At 35.4% G+C, this 27,136-nt stretch overlaps 1 protein-coding gene across 1 annotated transcript in view; it reads left to right on the top strand.

The window, feature by feature from the left end:
• LOC144433209 (rho guanine nucleotide exchange factor TIAM1-like) overlaps positions 1-26,461 on the top strand; it is a 41,466-nt gene extending 15,005 nt beyond the window's left edge. The window contains exons 5-28 of the mRNA XM_078121518.1: positions 1-386; positions 819-913; positions 1,690-1,772; positions 2,224-2,310; positions 3,731-3,828; positions 4,358-4,406; positions 4,820-4,914; positions 5,704-5,784; positions 6,268-6,519; positions 7,286-7,356; positions 12,475-12,550; positions 16,598-16,762; positions 17,428-17,532; positions 18,336-18,420; positions 18,824-18,925; positions 19,589-19,846; positions 20,145-20,518; positions 21,294-21,419; positions 21,969-22,175; positions 22,807-23,007; positions 23,787-23,901; positions 24,435-24,602; positions 25,026-25,113; positions 25,651-26,461. The exon at positions 1-386 is cut by the window's left edge and continues 682 nt beyond it. Of these exons, the coding sequence (XP_077977644.1) occupies positions 1-386; positions 819-913; positions 1,690-1,772; positions 2,224-2,310; positions 3,731-3,828; positions 4,358-4,406; positions 4,820-4,914; positions 5,704-5,784; positions 6,268-6,519; positions 7,286-7,356; positions 12,475-12,550; positions 16,598-16,762; positions 17,428-17,532; positions 18,336-18,420; positions 18,824-18,925; positions 19,589-19,846; positions 20,145-20,518; positions 21,294-21,419; positions 21,969-22,175; positions 22,807-23,007; positions 23,787-23,901; positions 24,435-24,602; positions 25,026-25,113; positions 25,651-26,353 (4,070 nt within the window). The 3' untranslated portion in view covers positions 26,354-26,461. The remainder of the gene's footprint in view (positions 387-818; positions 914-1,689; positions 1,773-2,223; positions 2,311-3,730; positions 3,829-4,357; positions 4,407-4,819; positions 4,915-5,703; positions 5,785-6,267; positions 6,520-7,285; positions 7,357-12,474; positions 12,551-16,597; positions 16,763-17,427; positions 17,533-18,335; positions 18,421-18,823; positions 18,926-19,588; positions 19,847-20,144; positions 20,519-21,293; positions 21,420-21,968; positions 22,176-22,806; positions 23,008-23,786; positions 23,902-24,434; positions 24,603-25,025; positions 25,114-25,650) is intronic.
• The last annotated feature ends 675 nt before the right edge of the window (positions 26,462-27,136 follow it).

Here is a 27,136-nt window from a genome sequence, read left to right as displayed (position 1 = left end):
CATCACTGCCAAAATGTCAAAGGTCACTTAGTTACTATGACAACAATGCCACTGCGCGAACAAATACGCTTGATACTTCAGGAAGCGATTCACTTTTAAAAGACTACGAAGCACATTTACAGCAACTTAATCAAGAGTACATAGATGGTAACTATGAAAACGCAGACCATGACGCAAGCTCTGTCACGAATTCAGCGTGGCCGCAATCAATGATGGCGTCGAGTGGATTCGGGATGGTAACGTTTCCGACACCACCGCATCTGAAGACAGAAAGTGATAGCGGTAGTAGCGTCGGTAAACACAGTAATGATACACATAGAGGATCGTCATCAGCTGCAGATTCCGTAGATACCACAGACTTAAAGTCATTCATGCTGAAGGAGGAGGTAACGTTCTATATAAATTGCACAATCATGATTTCCTTTGTGTCAAATTATAGTGATCAGTAAATATTTGTTTTAATTTTTGCGAAAGTTGCAAAGATGACCACAATCAATGATCTTCAAATTTGAGGTATAAATTTTGATATTTCTCCTGGGAACTGATCCCAAAGTCCCTTGCAATCTTGCAAAATCCACAAATAGTAGTAGTAATCATGTTTGTTTTATCAGACTTCATTCTACTATGTCAAGATTACAAGTTCAAAGAAATCCCATCCTGTCTCAAATATTTTGTTCCAGAACAAACCCCTTTGCCGAGTTACAACCCTTAAGAAATCAAACTTTACTTTTGCATTGCATGTACCTCAGTGCAACTAAGTATAGATCTACTGTAGTTGAAAGACTCAGGCTTTATCCTATGTCTGTATTTTCATGTAGGATGATGCCACCTCTGACATATCAGCTGATTCCATGAGTTCCTGTCACAGTAATGTGTCCTTTAGTAGACAGAGAGGTGCAATAAGGAAAGCAGGGTAAGAGATCATACAGGTTTTATGGTCTGGGGGAGGGGAAGGGGGAAGGGTCTCAGCAGATTCCGTTAGTACCTAGCAGTGCTCGCTAAGTAGACAGAGAGGGGTGCTATCAGGAAAGCAGGGTAGGACACAGTTTTTATAGTCTTGATAAATTGGGGGGGGGGGAGGGGGAGGAGGGTTCTCAACTGATTCCATGAGTTCATGTCACAGTAATGTAGACAGAGAGGTGCTACAAATGTATCATGACAGCTGGGGTAAGAGATTACATGTACAATGTTTCTATGATTTTGAGAGAGAGAGAGAGAGAGAGAGAGAGAGAGAGAGAGAGAGAGAGAGAGAGAGAGAGAGAGAGAGAGAGAGAGAGAGAGAGAGAGAGAGAGAGAGAGAGAGAGAGAGAGAGAGAGAGAGAGAGAGAGAGAGAGAGAGAGAGAGAGAGAGAGAGAGAGAGAGAGAGAGAGAGAGAGAGAGAGAGAGAGGGGGGGGGGAGGGGGGAGGGACAGACAGACAGACAGAGACAGAAGATTGTTAAAACCATCACTGTAGATAGACGGCAGGCAATACAAACTTCAGGCATCTATGACCCCTTACATGTTCTCATATGTCTGTAAGGTCATGTGTTGTGAATAGTGTGTCAATCGGTTGAAAAAACTGAAAAATGTGCAGTTGAAAATTTCAGTGACAATTTTCAAGTTTGTGTTTGGAAGCCAATACAAATGATTTTTCATTTGAAGATAACTAGATTATATGTTATATTTTGGTGTCTTTCTGGTATACAGGTGGCTTCATGTGAAAAATATGCTAGTTGCAAAGAGGAAAAAATTGGAAAGGGCGAACAAACGAAAGTGGAAGAAGTACTGGGGTAGGTAGACAATTTGCACGATATTAGGTCATATATAACATAGCATTGTGAATTCGATATTAAGTATAACACATTGAAAATCTAAACATGACATTATGAACACGTACCATGACACTACATGTAATTCAGCACTTACAAAATGTAAAAATGCATCAAGACAATATACTTGAAGCATGACATTATCAACATATATCATGACACTGACATTGAATATCTAGCATGACACTATCAATAATGACATGACAGCATAGTAAGGTAGACAGTCTGTTTTAACCTGTGATATTTATAACTTAATACACTCATTGCTAAATAGTGGATTTTTGGTATTCAACAATTTGGAATTCACACAAGTATCCATACAGTAAATAAAAAAAAAATAAAAAAAAATATTTACAATCTGAAATGTCACAATATTCATTAATTGGGAGAACTATGTTTTGTTTATTTACAGTATGTTTAAAAGGAACAACACTGCTATTCTTTGTGTGTGATGAGAAGACAAGTGTAGATGAGACAAGTCAACCACGTCATATGTTAGGTTAGTTGTCTTTTCTTTTTTTGTGCTGGGAATTGCTCCCAGCGATTTTCTGTTATGCAAACATATACACATAAACATACAATGCTACAGAGAACCATTCAGGTTTTAGGACTACGTGACAGGGCTATCTTGCACACTCTAATCACGTTGCTGTGTATGTGGAACTGTCACAGTTTTCCCAGTCAGTCCACAGGCTATCCTAGCTGGTGTCACCCAGGCCTGGCAATATATCACCTGCGGGCTCCGTGTGGGTAATCATCCCCGACTTTTTGAGTCATTACTTCAGGAGTCTCCCCAAACTTGCACTCGTCTTGTGAGTGTGACACAGATGAGTTGTACAGCCTACCCATCTGTAGAACACTAATCCTGGGCTTGGGTCTGTCACAGTTTCCAGTGGGATTCAAACCCATGGCCTCCCGACTGCTAATCATGTGTCCTAACCAAGGTTAGTTGTCTTTACATTGATTATATAGGATGATCAATACATAATATATGTAATTACATGTACTATGTACTTGATGAATGATACAATAGAACCCCATGAGATGCAATTGCCAGTGTGGTGTACTCAAGTATATTTGCATGAATGCTTGTGGTGTTCCCTGTGGTCGTTCTGTCACATATAAAACTGTAGCAGAAAACACTGTAAGCAAGAGAGTAAATGCCCTGAGAACCTATTTGTACTTTGACACCCATGCATCGTGAGGTTCTGTTACTATTGCATGTACTTTTCCAATGCAAGAAATTTCTTTAAAATGTATATGCATTGATACAACTTTTTGTGCATGGAACAGTGTTGTATTGATTTGAAAATAATGTTTTCAGTATTGCACTTCAGTTCATTTAGTATCGCATCACTCTAAGTAATCACTGGTACTTTCATAAATTACAGTACAATTTATCAGAGTTTAAAACTAGGAAAGGAAGGAAATAATAAGGAAATAATGTCATGAATGATAATATTTTATCTATTCTAAATATAAGGTGTTACCTGTCTTTTATAACAGCAACTACAGATATATATATGTGAACACGTCACATTCACATTTGTGTGTGTGTGTGTGTGTGTGTGTGTGTGTGTGTGTGTGTGTGTGTGTGTGTGCGCGCGTGTGTGTGTGTGATGTGTGTGTATGTATGTATGTATATGTATGTATGTATGTATGTATGTATGTATGTATGTATGTATGTATGTATGTATGTATGTAAACTATGTATTGTGTGTATGTGTGTGTTTGTATGTATGTGTGTGTGTATGTATGTATGTATGTATGTATGTATGTATGTGTGTTTGTGTGTGTGTGTGTGTGTAAGGATATAATATGGAACATTGCTACAAAACTATGAATCCATTCTTTGTCACAGCTTTACACTAGCATGCATCTTGAGATAATAATAATATTTGTGTATATTTTGTTTTCAGTGGTTGAAGGTTCCATCTCCCAAGCACTGCCAGAACATCCTAAGAGAGACAACATCTTTTGTTTGAGTACAGCATTTGGTGATGCCTACTTGTTTCAGGTAAAATTTGGATTCTGACAATATCTACATTAATACTGGTGCAAAAACTCTCCTAAATCTAAGATAATATTTTCCCCTATGACTCATGTAAGTGTTGATTTCAAGAAAGCAGTCTTACACTCTCAGTGGTAGTCACAAAGTTTAATATTTACAACTTAGAACAAAAACTGTAGATGATCCAAATATGCCATGTGTGTTGATTTCAGGCAAGCAATCATACACTCTCAGTGGTAGTAGCATAGTTTAATGTTTACAACTTAGAACAAAAACTGTAGATGATCGAAATATGCCACGTGTGTTGATTTCAGGCAAGCAATCATACACTCTCAGTGGTAGTAGCATAGTTTAATGTTTACAACTTTGAAGAAAAACTGTAGATGATCGAAATATGCCACGTGTGTTGATTTCAGGCAAGCAATCATACACAGCTCTCAGTGGTAGTAGCATAGTTTAATGTTTACAACTTAGAACAAAAACTGTAGATGATATTTTAAACAGATTCCAATTATGTCATTTATGTTGATTTCAGGCAAGTAGTCAGAATGATATGGACAACTGGATGAATGCAATCCACTCAGGTTAGTACCCCAGTACTAGAACAATACCATACTGTCACATATTTTGCTCAACATTTATTTGATCCCAGTGAGTAATCGAAATGTAAATCACCACATGTGATGATATAATGTAATTCATGGAAAGTACACTTTGCCTATCATTTTGAGTTAAATAGTTTATCACAATGACAATGAGTGTTAATTTCAAATGAAGTAATGGTAGCAAATCATCAACAAAGACTGTCTGTCTATCTGTCTGTCTGTCTGTCTGTCTGTCTGTCTGTCTGTCTGTCTGCCTCTGTTTTGGCAGTCTGTGTTTCTGTCTGTCTGTCTGTCTGTCTAAGTACAATGACAGATGTACGTCAATTGTCTGAAAGTCATGGTATTGTTTCAACAATCTACTTTTCTTCCCCCTCCGTCTTGTATCCATTTAGCATGTTCCTCAGCATTTGCCAGACAGCATGGAAAAGAAGACACACTGAAATTGTTGAAGAGTGAAGTTCACAGACTGGAACAACAGATTGATGTGGTAAGAACTTACATTGCTTTCTAACGATGTAATCTTTGATTGTTAATAGTAAACAGCACCCTGTAGTGATGTAAAAAATGTGTGATGTCGATAAACATGATCCTAGGTAAAGTGCATTACAATCTTTTGAGCATGTCAACTTTTATTTGAACCATTTGTTGCGTGTTCAGAATAAATAGCGCCCTCTAGTGGTGAATCATTGGATGTTAGGAAGGAAGAGCAACGGGAGCTCACATACATTTTAGTATGTATTAAAACCGAAAATTACTGACTGTGATGTAACTTGCCTCATATACATGCAAGCAAGGGGAAAATCTTTTGAAATTATTGAAATATACCGTACAATACAATATCTTTTAATTGTCCAAAATAGAGAATTTTTTAAATATAAAACACGGACACATTTACACATTAAAAAGAAATATAGTTTAAAACATCAAGCGACAATCACAAATATATGATAATGTGTAAGACAAAGACCAAGTTGTAAAATTTTTTAAATGATGAAATAATAAATGTTTGTTACTGTGGTAAGCTTGTGTTCACATATGTAAAACATCCGGCAGGTTTTCTGCCTCTGAACTTATGCCTATCAAACAGCGCCCTCAAGTTGCATAATGGTATCTTGACCTCGCATTTCACTTGTTGATAAGATAACTTTCCAATTTCTTGTTGTACACTATGCTAACGTACAAAGTTCTAGATTATGATTTCTTTTACTGCAATATTTTTGTCTGGTCAACTAATTGTGCCAAGAATAATGACAATTTACTTTGTGTTGACATATAGGATGGAAAGATGAAGAAGATGGCGGAGTTACAGTTGACAGTGGTGTCAGACCCACGTAGTAAACATGCCATCACAAACCAGGTATGTAAACAAACAAACAAACAAACAAACAAACATATTAATAATGTATGAAAATACACAATGTTGTGTAACACCAACAAACAACATTTCATACACAGTTCATACAAAAATGTCTACACCCACATTATTAAGAGAAAAGAGATAGCCACAAATTAATGCATGCAGTTTGGGAAGGAAGGGGTGATCCTCTAGTATGGGTTGGTCACTGGTCATCACACATGTATATGATTTTGCCAAATTGTTGGCAGGTAATTGAAATTTTTAAGTCATATACATGTTGTAAATTGGTGCAACTACATATAAATGCACTAGGAGATATTATTAGTATGTAACACATCTAAAATCAAGCAAAATGAAAAAAACTAGGTGACTTGAGTGTTGTTAATGTCTAATGTCTTCAGTGCAAGTTTGTTTATGAAACATGTTTATCTTCCCAATACTACTGGTCCCATTATTCGTACACATTCCGTATTATTTTCACAGATACTGCAGTGGGAGAAGAATCTAGAGAGACTTCAGGTACAATTGTACAGACTACGCTGTTACATGGCGTCATTGCAAGGTACAGAGTTACCAAACCCTAAAACTGTACTGTCCAACGTATCTAAACCCACCAAGAATCTGCTAGGACGACTTGGCTATTTCTCTGTGTCATCACTCCATGCATTGGTCTGTGCTCGCACACCTAGCCAAACAATGCCAGTAACACGTTCTAAGTCAAGAAAGAAGAAGTCGGTGAGTACTCACAATAGGGAACTTGCAATCCAGACTGAGCATGCTCAGATGCAAAGGACTATGGGATTATCTGTGGTTATCGCAATACCTAATCTGGAGCTACTGATAAAATTAACCTCCCACAATGGTCAGGGTAACTGTGAATTGATTATTTGTGGTTAAAAACAATGTAACATTACTGTTTACAATACTATTTGATTAGTATTTATTATCTCATTTCCCATGATGCAACATTCAACATGTCGGGTTTGCAAGTTCCCTATTGTCAAATCTGTCCTCTATATAGAACAGTTATTACCTTTCTGATAGATCTTGAAAACAAATTATAATGTCCAACATAATTGTAAGATTTCCTTGTTTGTGTCACATGACAGAAAGTAAATGTCACCATCAGGTTACTCTCTTATAAAATACAAGTTCTTGTTGTTGGTGGTGGTCAAATGATAAAAAAGATGGATCTCTTGTGAGTCACCACTTGGTAAGGGATGGGGGGGGGGGATCAAATTTTGATGCATCACAAGAAATTGAACCGCAGTAACACACAAAATTTGCACACTGGTCACAACATAGTAAGGGATATGGAAACTCCTAATTTTGATGCATCACAAGACATAGTTGTGTTTCAGTACAGTAGTACATCAAAATCCATCCTTGACTACATAATGCTAAAGTACACCAGAGAGAATACTGTCAGAACAATAGTCTTTCATCAGTAAAATTGACATTGATTTTTTGTAGTCATGATTGTGAATATGATTATTTTCAGTTTGGTAAAGTTGTTGAAAGTGGTATAAACACTTTGAGAAGTAATACAAGGAGAACGAGACCACCGCTAAGGTAGGTTCATTTGATATGAAAATGTGTAGTATTTTAGCAGAAACAGTTTATCAGCATATTTCATGTGGATAAAAAATTACTACACATAAATCCTGGATTCAACTGTTGCTGTGTAATGTTAATGTCAACAACACATGCCTCTAATGACATTTAAGAATCGTCTTCTGGTACTTTGCACAGTTTCTGTTATATTAAAGGCTACCTTAACATTAAAGTTGTACTAGATGAATTTATAAACCCTTTCACTCAAGTGACAATACTTATTTCAATAAAACCACATTACACTATAATGTTAATGTTAATGTTAAAGCATGTCTTCTATGACATTACAATTGTATTCTTAGAATAGATGATTGTATATGAGTAGGGATTTCCTGAACGTTTTTTTGGTACATATGATAAATTAAGTCATCGGATCGTTTATGAGTTATATTTTAATACAAGGTTTGGGTTCAGTCAATTGCAAGTGGTGGTTAAGTGTACTTCAGTAATTACAATACTGCGAGTATCTTTTAAATATGAAGCAAAAACTACGCCCAAATATGTCTAAACTCAGCTTGTGCCCCTTTAAACTATATGTATATACTAAACTATGCCAATGAATCATTACACTAGGACACCAGGTTTGAGTTCTGGTTAAGTATGCTTCATAGTATGTAGAATTCGCTACAAGCATATTTTAATATGCAGAATTAATTAATTAATTTGTATAAATTGAGTGCCCTTGTAAACAATATATATACTAAACTATGCCATATAATCAGTACACTGGAATACCAGGTTAGAGTTCTGTCAATAGTGTGGTTAAAGTACCGGTAGAATGTAGAATATTACAAGCAACTTTTAATATGCAAGATTACCCCCCCCCCCCCCCCCCCCCCTCTAAACACAGCTTGCCACTTCATGAAACTTTGACATGTGTTTCAAAGTTTTCCAATGAACTGCTAAACACATAAAGAAAGCAAACCGAAGCAATTGACAAAATTAATGGCCCAGGTTAAATCTTTTATGAGATTCAATTTTTGGGGGTCAAGTGATGAAACATTGTATGGTTCCTATGCTAGGCTGGTATGTTATATCCTGTTTTAGTATTGCCTTTCTTTCTCACGGAGCAGTGCAAGTAGCTACTCAAATGCAATGTGAAATGTGTAGGTTTTTAAAGAATTGATGAAGAGCCTTCGTCGTAGAACTTGCCTCTTCAATGGCAGTGTAGACTAAGTCATGTTTCTTCTAGACTCAGTGTAAGATATATCTTATAGTTCAGCCCAAGTCCGGCTGCTTAACTAATAACTGAAGTGAATAGCTGATAGTGTAGCATGGCATCTTGTATCTTACATACCATTTTTTTCATGAGTGCATTGTTATCAATTTTATGCATATAATTTGGGCATATACAAAGATAGATTTCAAAAGAAAGACAGGTTTATAGTAAAAATATGCAACTCTGTAGTAACTATATCAGTCATTCTCACTGGCATTTTACATGGATGGTGGGTTTATAGTCAGAATAGAATAGAATAGAATAGAATAGAATAGAATAGAATAGAATGGAATGGAATGGAATGGAATGGAATGGAATGGAATGGAATGGAATGGAATGGAATGGAATAGAATAGAATAGAATAGAGTGATGTATTTCACAGTAAGTTTTTATCCCCCTGTATAAGATTAGAGTAGAATCGAATAGTCTAAGAAAGGAATAGAATAGAATGGAATTGAATTGAATAGAATGGAATGGCATATGGAATAGAATAGAATGGAGTAGAATAGAATAGTCTAAGAATGGAATAGAATAGCATAGAATAGAAGAGAATAGAATAGAGTAGAATGGAATAGAAGAATAGGGTAGAATATAATATAATAGAATACAATAGAATAGATTAGAATAGAATAGAATAGAATAGAATAGAATAGAATAGAATAGAATAGAGTGATGTATTTCACAGTAAGTTATTATCTATCTTTGCAATGATTTCAAATACAGATCAATTACCACATAAAGTGATGTCAATGAGGCATCACAAAGTAACTGTAACAATTTGATATATAGGTAGTCTCATGTGAATTACTATATATAGCGTTCTTACAGTAGACAAACACATTACCATAGAGTTCTTGCAGTAGACAAACTCATTGGTCACGCCTTATTAGATATTCAGATTTTGTTTTTGTGAAAATCCCTAATGTTATTAATTGAAATTGACATCTTTGTTGTAAAGATGCAATGAATTACTGTTATTTGAATCTATATGTTATTTTTAAAGTTTTCATTCTTATTACTTGCTTTTGGTGAAATTTTTAGTTGTGATAAAATTCTGCATGCACTGTGTTGATGACTGATGATTTTGGACTGTTAAATCTTTCTCTCTGTCTATGGTCTGTGTTAATCTGATAACATTGTCAAATGGAAGTCTGCTGTACTGTACTTATCTTGTTATATAACTAAAAAACGCCAGTACTTTCCAGTTTCGCATTGTACCTGTCGTACGATTGGCCCTATCAGCACTTCACCATCACAGTATGACACAACTGTTCAATCAGAATCGGCCTTGAAAACTTGTTTGGTCAAAGCCTTTTAAAGACTGCTTCAGTTTGTCTCCAAAAACTGACCTATTCACTGTCTGTTTTACTAACTTCCTAAGACTTTACATAACAATTGACCCAGCCTGTTAACAATGACACCAGTGCATGTAGGTGTACACGTGAAACTCTTTACAATGTGAGAACAATAGAATTGTCCCTTCATCTCCTGTCAGTGATTGTTGGTTCAGGTTGGGTTTGAGTTGCACTGTCGTCGACGGTCACTGCACTGGGATTTACGAGCGGTTTGAATTCCCAAAGGTGTTGTCAAAATGTACTTAGAGTTTGAATAGTTTAGAGCGAAAGCTGTGAACTTGGTGCCATGGATGGATATATTCATAATTGTGCAATAGTCAAGTCAAAATCAATGATGTTCACTTCAAATAACCAATAGTACAGATGTCAACATTTTAGCAGTCATGGGTCAGATTCTTCGCCGACATGTCTTCAAATCAAAGTACTCCCTTACACCAATACGTGAGTTGGAAACTACCAAAATAGTACACATGTAAGTAGTTTTTGCTTGCTTGCAGTCTGCAAGGGTTGTTAACTTTATACACTCGTAAAAACTGCGATCAGAATGCCAGTACCAAACTTATGTCTGAAAGTGGGCGTTGAGCTCATTCACTAGCGTTTTTTTTTTCATACAGCCTAGTCATGTCATATTTCAATTTTGTTGGCAAGAACCTTATATCCAGTGTTGAAATTCTTATACATGTAAGACAATCTCTTTGCCGTTCTAGAGAACAGCTCACTTTTTGAATGAAAGCCAGCTCTGGTACATGTATATGTGACAGAAACTGTGATACCCATCATTGATTTATTATGATATGCGTTGTAAGTAGGTACTAACTTCATTTTACTATCACATCAATTTCAACTTAAAAATTGGGGTAAAACATACATGAAATTATGTATTTAAGTTTTACCATGTCACTATCCCACTATATATTACCAGTTTCCAAAACCAGATCAGAAATAGACATACTGCTGGTGTAGTAAAAGTATTGTGATCTTTGTTTTACTTCTTAGGCCAGCGTTTTCTCCTTGCTTTCTAGGTCATTTCATATAATGTCTATGTATTTTAAGGTCAAACTGAGTTGAAAAAATGGAACATTTAATTGTTCTTACCTGCCCACTTTTACTGCGGTAAATTGCCAAGTTTCACAAAGCCTGCAGAGAGTAACTATAGATAACATTCATAGACTTGATTTAAGCAAAAGTTTGGTCATATATATTTTATGTGTAGACTAAATATTTAAGCTAAAATGTAGACACACACATTGACACTAATTTTCATGGAGTCTTAATTTTAGTAAAATTTTGGTCACATATATTTATAGTCTGGTAAATGATACCATGAGATACAGGTAGATTTTTTTTAAGTCAAGCTAATTACAACATTAGGCTGAAATAGTAAATAAACATATAACTTGATATATTCATAATGCACCAGAACTTTAGTTTTAATTCACCTAGATTACAGCAAATCAACAAAAATTGAAAATACAGTATAAAGTGAATAATAAAATTTAATAAATAACATAAAAATTAACATATACTTCATTGAAATAAAATATGTAGTAATGAAAACATAGACAGCATTTCACCATAATATCAAGAAAATCAAACCTCAAGCGTCACAAATTAAGTTTTCACATACCTAAAAAACAACCTTCCAACCCTTATTTGGACACAACAGTTCAAACATTTCAACTCAAGAATTTGTGTTTCTTAATGGACTCTAATTGTACATATTTGAACAGTGTCATTTGAACCCATGTCTCAGTACTTGGTTATCGATGTTGTTGTTTACTGTATTTTGGAAGTCCCTGGTTCAGCAGCATGCATGTGCATGTGAATCCTGGACAGAGGCAGACTTTTATAACTGTTCTAGGCTTACATGTACATGTACAAAACTGTATATACTTTTATTGCAGAGATTTATACAGTTATATTCATAACACTAATGCATGTTTGTCCATAGACCCGACACATGTAGGGTCTATAATTCGTCATGGAAACACTATGATTCATACACAAGTTCTTTTCTTCCACTTTTTGATTGAAAAACAGACCTATTTCGAACAAATCACTTGTCCCTTCTTCACCGTCTAAACTGGATTTGTTAGAATGATTCAAATTTGCGAGAGGAGAGTTTTTACACCTTCAGATATTGAGCGCACTAGCGAAGTTGGACCATTCTAGTTTAAAAACTGACAAAGGACAAATACTTTGTTCCCATCATACCTGTTTCCTAGCCAAACATGGAATAAGAGGACTTGTGTATGAATTACAATGTACATACAAATCATATCTGTTGTGTTTGGTGCTAAAATCATCATTACTTTTACTGATACATATTTTCATTGTATTTGTGTATTTAATTGGTACTCATTCAGATAAGATACATTTGTAAGTGTTGTCTTGAATTTTCTAAGTTTTCAAAATATTCACCCCTGAGTGTGTTTTCAGGAAAATTTAGACTAATATTAATAAAATAATTAATATCTTATTTATGTAATTATTTTTCTGCAGAATTCCAGAGAGTGAACAAATTGAGATTTCCAAGTCAACACATAATTTACTGAACAGTACAGATACACCAGACTCGGTAAGTTACCAATACATAGTCATTATTTTGTGCAAAATGTTAAATTACAAGTTATGGCAAGAAAAGGAATTTGGCGTTCTCCCCACTAGTGAGAAAGCATGGTGCAAACACCGTCCTTGCCATCTAGGCATGTTTCTACCATGCTGTGTTCTCCCCACTTTAGAGAAAGCACAGTGCAAACACCATCCTTGCCATCTTGGCATGTTTCTACCATGCTTTAAAATTGTTCTACCGTCCTTGAGCTTTAGTAATCTTTTAATGACAAAATCATAATAATACTTTCACATAAAAAGAAACGACTGATCCCCAATGCATATGTGTGTATGTGTTAAAATAAACATGTCAGAGTTTGTTCCAGTGTTGAAGACATGCATAGTATATGCTGATTATTATGCAAACCAATATGCAAATTACAATGTTATTTATATGTAAATTAATATGCAAATTGGAGACCATCCTTGCAATTCACCCTGAGGAGAATTTTGGAAGTGTTTGCCAGTGGACCGTATGTAATATAATATTATGCATTCATGATCGAAGCTGGTCATTTACTGCACAAAATGGAATTGTTCACTAGAAGACTATTTATAGCATATAGATTTAGAATCAAAGCCAATCATTTGGCAAGTTGAGTTTGTTCTTTTAATTGGTAGTTTCACTTTCACTGCTCAACACAACAGAATTGTAATATTGAAAAGAGTCTTACTAACTGAGGTACTGTAACCAAAGTTCTCTCATCAATTTCAACCCAGCTGTGTTCAACAGTAAAAGTACTTTTCCGAGCAAGCAAGTAAAACTGTTTACATGTACTTGATATGGATGCTATAAACGATTGTGGTACATACAGAAAATGCTTCACTTTGGTGTTATGGGTTGTACTTGATATGGATGCTACAAACGATTGTGGTACATACAAAAAATGCTTTACTTTGGTGTTATGGGTTGTACTTGATATGGATGCTACAAACGATTGTGGTACATACAAAAAATGCTTTACTTTGGTGTTATGGGTTGTTTTTTATATGGATGCTATAAACGATTGTGGTACATACAGAAAATGCTTTACTTTGGTGTTATGGGTTGTATACATAACAGCCTCATCTTGTCAAATGATTATAGCATTAATGTATTATATCATGGTACATACCGATGATTGCTTACTTTTCATACTGTAGAATCCAAATTTAGATTTTACTTCATTGACAAATGAAATAAATTCATCATATTTTTGCTGCTAAAGGCTATTCATCCTACGAGTACATTACTAAATATAATGTAAGTGAAAATATGATTAATTAAATTATGTCCATTTGGGATTTGAAAGAAAAAATGCTTCACTATGACTCAAGTTGTAGTCATCAACTTAATTCTCACCTTGAAAATGAAGCATAACTCATAAATTTAAAAAAAGTGTATTGTATATCTAGAGAGTTAGTTAAACTGCAGTTTTGAAGCACTAACTTAAATATAATGAGAAGAATTCACATTGTTGTGGGGGGGGGGGGGCATAAGAAATATTTCCTAAAACCATGGATAAGTCTTATCAGAGCCCAAACTAAAGAAAATATTTCCAAAAAAAACGGTCTTGTCATTGATAAAGTCTTTATCATAGATGGACTGTTGGAATTTTAATGTAGGGATAAGACGTTGTAAAATTTGACGGTTGAAAGCCAGCACACTGTGTAAAACGTGTTTTCTATTCAGACTGGATTTAACTTTCTATTGTTACATAATAAGCTTTATTCCCTACATGTGAGTCTATACAAAGAGGTAAAGGAAGTCAACCCAATTGAACCCAACTTACATGCACCTTCCCCCTCCTCCCCACCTGCTCCCCATCCACCTGTTTTCAGTTCAACTATCTCCAGCCAACTGTATCATCTTGTTCCATGATTTCATCGCACCAGTTTTTATTCATCTTTGCCCACATTTACTTCTTCAAAAGTAGTCTGTTACTCTACAACTTACAAGTCCACGAATTGTCTCCTTTCAAGGTCACAGGCAGAGCTCTCTCCATTTTTTGCACTTTTGATTTATTTTAAAGTAGTATGTGAATTGGAAATGAAAGATATGAACTTATGCTGTACTTTGTTCAAGAAAAGTCCAATCTTTTTTCAGTTAAAATAAAAAAAAAATCAGGAAATTTTCAAAAAAGTGGTCAAAATAATACCATTTTAGAATCCAATATGGCCGCCTGGTGACTGCATGACTACTGTGTTAACTTAATGGGAAAATAACAGATTACTGATTTCTTTGACAACATGACAGTGAACACTATAAATTTCTTTCATTATTTCAAAAGGACCAGGAACTTTCACGTAGCATAATTTGGAGAAATTTTTCAGGAACTTTGATTTGCAGAGAAATAATCCCAGTGTATGCTACCTTAAATGCATTGCAGACACCTGTTGACTGTCTTGTCTGTTTATTCTATATGTCTTCAAAATATGAGGCTTGACACTCAAATATATGGCATGATCATTTATATGAAAATCTTAGGTTTAATTTTGGAGTTGATCTATCGTGTGGTAATTTGAACTTTTTAAGGGGCCATGGTACATCTCTTGTAATAATCAGCAATACAGTACATGTATAAGAAGGAAACAATTATGACTGTGGCTCATGGTTACAGAAACTTAAAAGTATACAGTGTGACACGGTATGATACTATAAGGTTGTTACGCGATATCACCTATTCGTTTGTCATACTGCCATGAGTGTATTTTCCATAACGTGACATGAGTCGTTAGACAAGTTAAGGGTGCTGATTTTAGGGTGCAGCCCGAAAAGTTTATTTCAGTGGATTTTCGTACAATATAATGTGTACATCAGCTACACAGTTATGTTTGACCTACAGATGATTCAATACTGTTCAGGGTGTACAGTATTAACAGTAAATCATTCTATCTAACAAAACAGTTTCAAAAACACATTCCAGTTGAAGCTAATGCAGATTTTAAGATTAAAATAGTATTACAAGTAAAAAGTGTAAAGCCAAGATTTATTAATTTGTAATGCTGTAAGGATTTTACCTGAAAACATTCCAGCAGTTTTATAAGAGATCAGCTCAACATAAGAACCTTTTGTCTAGTTACAATACAGTTAATGTCAAAGTGCCTGTTATATTGTTCATAATGAGAGAAATTCCTGTACTTTATGAACAGTCTGTGCAAACAGTAATGTTTAGTAGACCGGATTTTAGATTGGCGTACCAAGGTTGCATGAGTGAACACCCAAACCTTGAGTTGGTAGTACTACTTGTCATTCAATTGTTCTACTGTTAGTTTGCACAATTGATGTCGTGACATGGAGGTGGAAGCGGAGATCTCCACTTAAACGTCCATGGTCTGGGTAAGATTGGAGAACAGTAGCACAACTGTACAATAATTTTGTATTTAGGTGAGGGGATTAGTTTAGGGATGGGAATAGTATTTTAAAACTCTTTAGTATAATCCTGATTTATTGTACTGGTGAGAATGTAGAACAGTGGACCAGCTGTACAATAAATACACATTTGTGTTCAAGCTAGGGAGTTAAGATAGAATGTAGAACAGTTGGCTGACTGACTGACTGTATGATAGATACACATTTGTATTCAAGCTAGGGAGTTAGGGTAGAATGTAGAACAGTGGACCAGCTGTACAATAAATACACATTTGTGTTCAAGCTAGGGAGTTAGGTTTTAGGATAAGGTTATAATAGACTCCTTAAGTATAAACGCGATTTGTGTTTGCAATACCACAGGCAATACCACTGTGGCAATACCAAGCAAGAATTCAGAACAGTAGACCAACTTTGCAACAGATACACATTTGACCACAAGCCTAGGGGGTTAGATTTCTGATGACCTCTGTTGTTCTGTAGAGAATCAATAAAAATGTTGTCAAAGAAAAAAGATGCCACTTTGTATAACAATACACTATATTGCTACATAATGCCAGGAGACCTTGTGGTTGTTTATGGGGGAATATTCGTGATTTAAATACCGTCACATTTCACTGTTATTTTGTGAGGATAATACTCATTTTCTTTTCCTTCTCATTGTAGAGTTATGACGATCTTGAACCAATGGTGGTGGCTGAAGGTACGGCTGTATGGGAGAGTCTTGGTGAGGGAATACTTACCAAAGTCAACTTGCCAAACAACCAGAGTACTGTAGTTAAAATTAGACCTGGTATGCTGGTACAAGATGTACTCTATATATGCTGTATGGTAAGTCAGCCGTGAATTTGTTAAAGGCCCATGTTTCAATCCCAAGTTCTCACAGTAGTGTTATCTTATCAATGAAGACTTAAAGTCCAGGGTTTCAGTCCCAAGTTCTCACATTAGCGTTACCTTATCAGTGAAGACTTACAGGCCAGGGTTTCAGTCCCAAGTTCTCACAATAGTGTGCTATCTTATCAGTGGCACCAATAAAGATTACATAAAATCATTCGTTTGCTTGAGACCAACTTCCTCTATAGCTGTACTTGAGAACTGTGTTTATCATCAAAATTTTACTTCTAATTCAAATTGTGTTGGTGAGTAGGTTTGTCTCCAGGTTTCTTACCCCCACCAACATTATGGTACAAGGTATAGAAGTATAACTATAAGTAAATGTCATCAGATTCAAAAATATTTAGAGATAACAAAAATATAATATCTAAGGTATAACAATGGAGTCATGTATAAAAATTGTCTTTAAGTTTGTGTCGCGTTCTACCAGTGGTAACTTTGATGACATCCTTTCGCAAACATGTCTAGTGTAATAGTCACATTTTCTGTATCTGTTCTTTAGTTGGATGCGATGACAATATCTTTGATGTTTTTATCAATTTGTTTATGATATATTTCACTAGTTTCTATAATAAATATTGCATTCTATTTGGTTTCTATAGAAACGTCAGATGGACTATCAAAATTACTACATTTTACTCAGAAAATCTAAGGCTGATGGCATGAAGCAGTATGTTCCTGATAATTATGCTTTGATGGATAAACAGGTAAAAAAAATCAAAAGTTTCATAATGGTTAAGTGAGAATGTATATATTGCAGAGGAGAGGCCATTTTCTCAATCATTGGCACCAAGTAATTTTGGTGGATCAACAATGAATTTGACAACAGAGGTAATAGGGGACTTGCAAACCTGCCATGTTGAATGTTGCATCATGGGAAATGTGATAATAAATACCTAATGATTTGGTATTGTAAACAATACTGTTACATTGTTTGCAACCACGAATTATCAATTCATAGTTACCCTGACCATTGTGGGAGGTTAATTTTATCGGTAGCTCCAGATTAGGTATTATGATAACCACAGATAATCCCATAGTTCTTTGCATCTGAGCATGCTCAGTCTGGATTGCAAGTTCCCTATTGACATGTACATTTACCAAAAGGTACAAGTACAAGTACACGGTACTTATAGGTGCAATATATAAGTTGATGTATTGATATCACATCTACTTGGATAAACATATCTGTGTCTCATGGCTGTTTTTTTTAACTACCTTTATATGAAAAATTTAGAGTGAAAAAAAACAAAACATTTGACCCTGAAAAAATCATGGCTAAATGAGACAAACTACAGCTTACTACTGACTCTTCTACCTTACAACATATCTTTGTCTTGTGACTGTTCTCTAATTACATTAATAGTTATGTGACGCATTTACAAGTAAAAGTTATTTGACTGTGACACCAAATTCTTTTGGCACTTTAAAAGTCTCCGCTAAATGAGGCAAACTAAGTCTCAGCTGAATGAGGTAAACTAAGTGTGTTTTCACTGTTATTATTACCCAGGAATATGATGAAATAGAAGTATTGTCCAAAAGTATCCATCAAGTAGAACTCTACAAATATACTGATGATCCCAGAATGACATTTGGTAAGTCACAATCATGCTATGTAGCGGTACTCTATAAACTGATGTGTGCCCAAAGTGTACATGTGTACATGTATGTATGCATCAACTTTTTCACTTCAAATTGCTTTTCGTGTCTGCTGAGAGGCTAGACATAGCTGTTGTCGCAGTAGGGGGCCACCTGGTCTGACAAGGGCATTTTGCAGTTGTGTGACAGCCACTTAATATGAAAAACTGAAAAGGAGATACGTGTTTTATCAGCATACTTGGGTTTTTGCTTGGGCTCGAAAGTTACCCTTTGACAGGACAATGGTACTGTGAGCTGTGCAAATGGATGTTGAAGGTCAGAATCATGCCACTTTATGGATAAGAGTGAGGAGAGAATTTATCCTTTTTTTAAGATGATTCTACTTTCTGTTAAATCTAGGTTTCAAGATTGAGGCAGAGCTAGGAGATGATTCAGAACAAGATGACCAATTATGTGTATTTATCAGTGAAATACAACCAGATGGTCTGGCCTATCACCAAGGTATGGTGAATGTCACTTCTATGATAACTAGCAAAGCATTACACAATGAATTCTGGTACTTGTTGTTAATATTTCAATGCTAGATATCAAACCAATCCACTTTTATGCATCATATACTGCCCTCAGTGTTGTAATTATGACCAGGACTCATAGTTATCATTGAATGCTGAAGACAAAGAATGAATTTCAAAATGAAAACAATGTTTTTAAGGGTGGTAAGTAGGTAAAATCTACCGAGGATCCCATATCATTTTACTGGGGTTGCCCACCAAAATTATGATAGATTCAATGAGAAACACTGCAAGTGTTACCTCGTTCTCCCTTTCTGTTACTGGGGTTACCGGGGTTCCCCAACCTTATCACAACACTGGAAAAGGTCCATAAATGTAGAGTTTTATTTTTTCTTTAAATAGCGCATGAAAATTGTTTAATGTATGTCATTCATTTGATTCTTAAACCATAGATTGAAAGTACTATAAATCTCATTTTGAAAAAAAGTCCGTCAACAAATACTTTTTTGAGTTGTATACACTTTTTAAAATCATATTCAAACAGATTTACTTCAGCTTTTGTACTGATAGTTTTCACATACATGCATTAATGTTTTATTAGGTTCAGTACAGTAACTAGTATTTTTGTATTTTTTGCTTTCCTACCCTCCAGATCTACAGGTTGGAGATGAGTTGCTTGTGATAAATGGTAAAGTAGTGTGTGATTTGGACATGCTGTACATAGAACAGTTGGTACAGCAGGAGTGTGCGTTGACCCTGACTGTGAGGTCATGTCGTAAAGTTTACATCCAGTCAGAGATCGCCAAGGAAACAGACCAGTACATTGATGAGTTGACGTGTCCACCACCACCAACACAGTTTAGAATTAGTGAGAATTTGATAGATGATCTAATAGTACCAGCCCCTAGTGGTAAGTTTATGAATGGTATACTGCCCATGGGCTTTTGCATGGAGTTGAGAGTCACCCTCTCACAGGACAAATTTTATAATATTTGTAATGTTTCGGTGTAGTGCCCTGGGGCTTTAGCATGGATTTACAGTCACCCTCTAGCAAGACAAATTTTATAGTTCTTTAAATAAAGGACAATCAAACTATTATCATTCATTGCAGAAAAAAATATTGGCAGAGTTTTGAAATTATGTAAAAATGACAATGATGTAAGTGTTAAGAAAATGATATCTATCACATGGTAATTCTTATCTTGTAGAATTTGAAAATGATGACTGGAGGTCAGCAGAAGGTCAAAGATCAAGAAAAGCAGCCAGTATGCATCTGTCACGTGACCAGGAGTTCCCGGAATTAAGTGATGAACAGATAGATGCTTTATTACAAAACGCCGAACAAGTAACAAAATTCTGTCGACAGCTACATATACGAGACGATCCCATTATAGAACTTAAAACCACTGTCGAAGTGGTAGAAAAGGACACAGTTTCTAAACAAATTTCGGAGGCACAAAAAATACGGAAAGTGATACGAGAATTGATTGATACGGAAAGATCATATGTGAAGGATTTGAATTGTCTTATGTTGAGGTACCTGGAACCATTACAGAATGAAGCCTTCCTAACAGCTGATGAGGTAGGGATAAAACTTGTCCAGTAATCACAGTGGAATGTTATTTAGCTTGTAGTTATGTTGTAGTGATATGTCTAGGGCTTAAAAAGGGGAAGAATATATTGTTAATTCGTGTTATTAAATGAGATAAAATGAGTTGTGTCATTCACTTTCACTTCTCAGTACTGAGTTGGCATTGATCCGAACTTAGGTAGAACTGACACATGAGAGTCTTCCATTAAAATGTTTTTGTCAACAGCTCCTCTTTTTATTGTTCTTGTAATTGTAATGTTCATTCATCAATTTGTCAATGGAATGGAAGTTGCCTAACAAGTTTCGTACATCCATCACTACTGCTAGTACGGATCAATTCCTACTCCTTACACTAAAATGAAAGTAACTGAAATCAATGCATATTGCATTGAACTGCAAAGTTTTTATTAAACAAAGTGAATTCACAAGGTGTCCTTCCCTTTTAATTGCCATACATCTATCCTACATTTCTTTAGTATGAAAACATGAACATTTATGAGTGATATGAGATGGGGGGGGGGGGGGGGGGGGGGACTACTCAAATCTCCACCTCCATCTCTGCTAACCTTTACTCTGTATTACTCTGACTTACAGTCTGATTTCAATTAAACCTGACACAAAGGTGATATACAATGACCTTGACTTTAGAGGTCAAATGTCCCATTAACTCTTACTTACATATCAGAAATGATATGCAACATTGATTCAAATGCTTTTGAGCTTTTGATAATGACCTTTAATTAACCTTATTCCTTATTTCTGACAGCTTGATGCAGTTTTTGGTAATATTAAAGATATTATACTATTTCAAGAGACTTTTCTGCGAAGTTTAGAAGAAGCCATCGACTTAGAACCAGATTTTTATACAATAGAATCAACACCTAAATTCAGAGTAAGTGAATCAGTTTGATCTCTGTATAGTGTTTGCAGTACCTTGGGATTTGCACATAACCTTGCACAAGAAAGCTTTGAACTTACATGTATGTGTGAACATATATGTCCTGGGGTAGTAGGCATCTCAAAAATAACAATTTTAAATTTTGCTCGACTAAAACTCAAACACTGTCTCCGGTAAAATCAAGAAAAATTTATTTATCATGGGTCACTACAAATTTGTAAATATAGGTCGAAATGACATCAGAATTAAGCCATTTTAGAATCCAATATGGCCACTACCAACTATGTTAACTCTATGTCTATGGAGAAAATAAAAGTGTTGATTTTCTTGAAAACAAAATGGTGAACTCCAGATTTCTTTTATTAATATTCCAAAACGTCAAGGAACAAGATTTGTATGGCAAAGTTTGGTGAGATCTAAACAACTTTGATTTTCAAGGAAATTTTTTCCTTATGTACATTTCAAAGTCATCAGTCAAAGAATTTGAGAAGTGGAAAAAAATCATCTGAATTTCTTATTCATGTTTTTGCATTTATGTTCCAGAGAATACTTTTTTCCATTGGTGGATCGTTTTTATTCTATGTGGATCACTTCAAACTATACAGTACGTTTTGTGCAAGTCATTCTAAAGCCCAGCGAATTATCAATGCATCTAAGACTAACAAAGGATTGGAAGAATTCTTAGAAGCAAGAAATCCAAAACACCAACATGCCTCAACACTAGGTTCTTACCTCATAAAACCTATACAGGTAAGTTTAGCTAGATTTTCTGAGGTCCTTTTTAGCCCCCAGTGAGCAGCATCAGTATGTCCATACTCTGTACATGGCCATCTCTTTAAAAATGTACATGTCTATATTTCATTCAAATGTGGCACAAAGGTGTCCTACCTTAGTAGCATATGTATGCCCATTATGAAGAGGCTGTGTTCTCTGCAGAATCATGGCTATATCTCTAACATCGGTACACAATCGAATATCATTTTCAAACTTGGTACAAAGGTGACATACTAATTGGCATGTGCATGTCCATCAGTAGGAATCCTTGTTCCCTGCTGAAGCATAGCCATGTAGAATTTCATTTTAACTTGGCACAAATGTGATATGCCCTCGTGGCGTAAAAGACATGCTTTCAATTACTAGTAACAGTAGTTGACAATTGCATTCTTGTACCTACAATATAATGCTGTAACAATACTTCATACCCATATACCTGTAATTTTACAACAGAAATATTTTTATCATAATTGTAAATGAATACTTGTGGAAAAGCAAACATTATAGTTGTCTAACTTCTAGTGAAGTCCACCCCCCCCCCCCCCTATCTTTGTAATTACTAAGCGTCAAATTCTTTATTATTATATTGTTATGAATTTATCAATAGAGGGTGTTGAAATATCCACTTCTACTAAGAGAACTGAAATTTCTAACTGATGAGGATAGTGATGAACATTATCATTTAGCTGAAGCTTTGAAAGGAATGGAGAGGGTAGCTGAACATATCAATGATATGATGAAGATACACGAAGAGTTTGGTGATATCTTTGATAACTTGATACAAGACCAGTGCTTCCTGAAAAGAGAGGTAAGATTTAACGATATTCTTGACAAAATTACACATTTTTTTTTTGACGTGTGGTAATGCATCTTACAATGAGTAACACAGAAGTAAAGCACTTTGTCTATGTGCTACACTCGTTTATAGCATTCATATCAAGTAGAAAAGTATACTTTTTCAATTGGTTTATTTACAAGCCTAGCATGTGGCCTGTCTAATGTGGTGAATTAGCAAATGAAACAGTATACTTCTACACTTGATATGGATGCTATAAACAATAGTGGTACATACAGAAAACACATTTCTTTGGTGTTATGGGTTGTAATTTCATATGTGCTATTTATTACTTACATTGATGTATGTGCCTTCTATTGGTATTTACATTGCAGTGCAATACTGCAAGCCTGCAATCCAGTGTAAAAGATGAGAAAAACTTAAATAATTCGGACATTTTATGCATACTGTCCCACTAATGTATATCCCATTACAAACATATGAAATAAAATCTGATGGCGGGAAGCATATGACAGACCATACCACCACTAGATAAATGACATTAATGGCATTTGTAAAAACTGAACTAAAATGTTACATTGTGACTAACTTCTAATAGAGCTTTTAATCATCATTTGGATTTCCCTTGACAATGGTAGGGGTAAAAAAGGAAGATTTCCTAAAGAAGAAGATGCAGCAATACTGAAAATATCACATACCTTAATTGTACAGTAGCTGCATTATTTTCACAATCTCAAAAATTTGTAGGGAGATGAATGCAATTTTGAGTCTTTTCACTTCTTTTTTGTTAGGTGCCAGACTTAGCCATGGATGATTTAGTGATGTATGGATCCTGTACATGGCTAAACTACCAGGATGATCTCGGAAAACCCAGGAAAGGACTGGAAACAGAATCCATAGTCTTTGGTAAGCACTAAACTTCATAGGCAATATTTTTTAAAATACCGCACTTAACCGCGTTTATAAGTGCCCTTGGCATTTACACTGTAACCTTTTCACTAAGTGGGGGTGGGGGGTGACTGCTTTCTCAGACACCCCTCCATTACAATGGTTGAAACCTGGATTTATTGTTTAACCATCACATACAGATGGCATGCATTCCTATGTGGTTGAGTCTATTCTAGTATATGGGTGTATTTTATATTATGTCATAGAAGGGTTAATCCTGAAACATCAGCCATCTATCTCTTTATTAGACTTATTAAAGTACATTTTGTCTGGAGAAGTTTTTTTAAACTTCCTAGACTGCCGTTTGTCATTTAGGCACTCTGTTTTGCTAACACTTGTGTAAATGAACACAATGTGGAGCACCCATAATTACAAATCTTCCAATTGTCAAACTGTTTGGTTATTGGAAATATAAAGTTATGATACTTATGGACCTATTATAACGATTACAGAATCTAAGTTAACCAGTTTTTGTATTTGACATCTTGAAGTTTTCAGACTGGCAGTGGTGCTGATATGTAAAGAAAAAATGAAGAAAAAGAGTAAAATGTCGACACACAGTTTGCGAAGTCCAACTACAGCGTCTTTAGAAGAAGTGGTGAAGTACAAGAGGCTGATACCAGTGGCTGCCTTACAAGTCCGAAATAGTACAACTAATGGTTAGTATAACATATACTGCTGCTGCTGCTAGTAGTAGTAGTCAGCGAGTGTCTGAATTTTAGACAGTTTCACCCATTCTATTCTGTTCTCCATCATGTTTGAGATGTCTTTTCGCAGCACCCCGATATCCCTTTGAAACACAATGTCAGGGAAAGTGTATTTCTGTCTGCCTCGGTTCTCTCTGCTATGTTTGGACGACCACAGGACAAGTTTAGATGCTGGTTTCTTAACATACCAAAGACTACTTTAAACCTGGAAACTTCTACTGTCGAACGGGTTGGGGGATCATGATACAGTAATATAAAGGACAGAGGGAATTAATCTCATAAAAAATTCATCCTTATAGTAAAAATTGCAAAACCTGAAGGCACTTGAGCATATAATAATTTCTAATGTTATCTCATCTCGTCTATAATACATAGATACTGCAGGAGAGTGCTTATGGGATGTAATTCATCTGAAGTCAAGTACTGAAGGAAGGCCGGAGAAAGTATTTCATCTGTCCAGCAAGTAAGTCTTTCTATAATAAATTATGTCATTATAGTGTTTTTAAGTTTATGAGTTATATCTTAATACCAGGTTTGAGTTCAGTCAATTACAAGTGATGGCTAAATATTTAATAGTAGAATACTCTTGAGTACCTTTTAATAAGGAGAAGAAATTACAACACAGGTAAATTAATCAAGCCTTTGGTTTTCTGAGATAGATGCAAACTAAATCTATTGGTCTTCAATGTGGTAGATTACACAAGTGGGTGATAGTGGTTCCCCCTGTGATCAAGAAAGTGTAATGTGTACTAAAATACTACACTGTATGTTTATGGAACTTCAACACCCTACTGAGACTACAATTAAACCAACATCCATTCAATAGATTATCACTGTTGTACCAACTTGTTGTAACAATAGTTTTAGTTTGTGTCTATCTGAAGGCTGAAATAGCAGATTAATACATCCCCAAATCAGTCATACAAAGTCAGCTTGTGTCCCTTTCAAAGCTGTACAGTACATCAAGATTTTATATTGTTTTCCTTACCCTTTTTTCCAGTACATCTGAAGATAAGAATGCATTTCTCAAGGCGATACGTCAAATTCTAAGGGACTATAATCGTTATAGAAATAGTACCCCAACTACTTCAGTCAAGCAACCGATAGGAAAACCCAAAACATACACACCGTACGGAGGAAAGCGATTTAAGGGACTTAGCAGACCTACAAGAAGACTTCGAAGAAATCCATTTCAGACTCCTCCAGTGGACAGGAAATCAGCGCATGATAGTGATGCATCTTCAGACACACAGCAGTCAGGTAGTCAAGGAAAATCTGATAAATTTACAGATAAAGACAGCAATTCTGATTCTCAGGATAGTTTTCGGAGTCGGAACTCCAGTCAGGATTTTGTGCCGTCTCCACCAACACGGACCCATAGAAGTAAAAGGACAGAAAAGATTGGAAACTTAAACGACTTGTCAATATCTAATAACAATGTGTCAAGTCATCCCATGACTTCCAGCAATAATATTTCAAATAGTAAGTTGACTGTAAATACAGACATTACGATAACTGATTTGGAAGATGCCACGTCGCTCACAGAAAGTGATCAAATCACAACAGATTATAATGATATGACGTTTGTTGGCGAGGAAAACATATTCAGGAGAGAACCTGCCAGCGATAAAAGTCTCGATACCAATGCAATAGAACAATCGTTTGTTGAATGTGTACTTGAGGAAGAACAAACTGAATGTTGACCAAAACAGTCTCTACTGTACAGTTGCAATTGAGAGATCTAGTGTATAGTTTTTTTCACCACATAATTTTTATGCCATATTACGATCAATTTAAACCAGAACAGAGAAATCACACTTCAACTGCATAAACATGTATTCTTGGTAACAGGTAAGGGACAGGCTCAGACTGTCGCAAAAGCTGAGGTTTTCAAAATTCCTTCATTTAAAGGGGAGGGCATTTTGGTTTATTTGGATTGCTGGTATTCATTTTCACACATTGGAAACTTTAAAGTTGATGTACTAAAACATATTTTGTCCCATAGAAAAGAAACATCAGGATACCTAATTTTAAAGTTGTGTGGCAATCTTAAGACATTTCACTGTGGTTTCCCATTGTTATTGAATCAGATAACGATAGGCATTTTGAAACATTGTTTAGTCACCAATCAACTCACCAATCCAAATATCACACTTTTGCTTTCGGGAGAAGAGGGAGAGGAGGGGGTTGGTGGAGGGGGGTCATGACCTAAACAAAGTAATTTTCCTTCCTGCCAATGAGCTTATGCAATATTTTTGAAATGATTCCTTACACCTCATACTATTTTTATGACATAGTACATATAAGGGGAGTCTGTATGATGTGATAGGGCGCCCTCACACATAGTCAACCCCCTTTCACAGGCCAATGAGGGCAGAACGACACGATGTATGTTACAGTCTAAGACCAAAACCTTTCAGGAATATGCTGTGTAAAATTTGTCTGAAGTGTTCAATATCACTGAATTAGCACATGTAACGTCACTT

The sequence above is a fragment of the Glandiceps talaboti genome, chromosome 3 (genome assembly GCF_964340395.1).
Source record: "Glandiceps talaboti chromosome 3, keGlaTala1.1, whole genome shotgun sequence".
NCBI classification, from domain to species: domain Eukaryota; kingdom Metazoa; phylum Hemichordata; class Enteropneusta; family Spengelidae; genus Glandiceps; species Glandiceps talaboti.
Note: the sequence above shows the minus strand (reverse complement) of the source record. Positions and strands in the feature narration are given on the sequence as shown.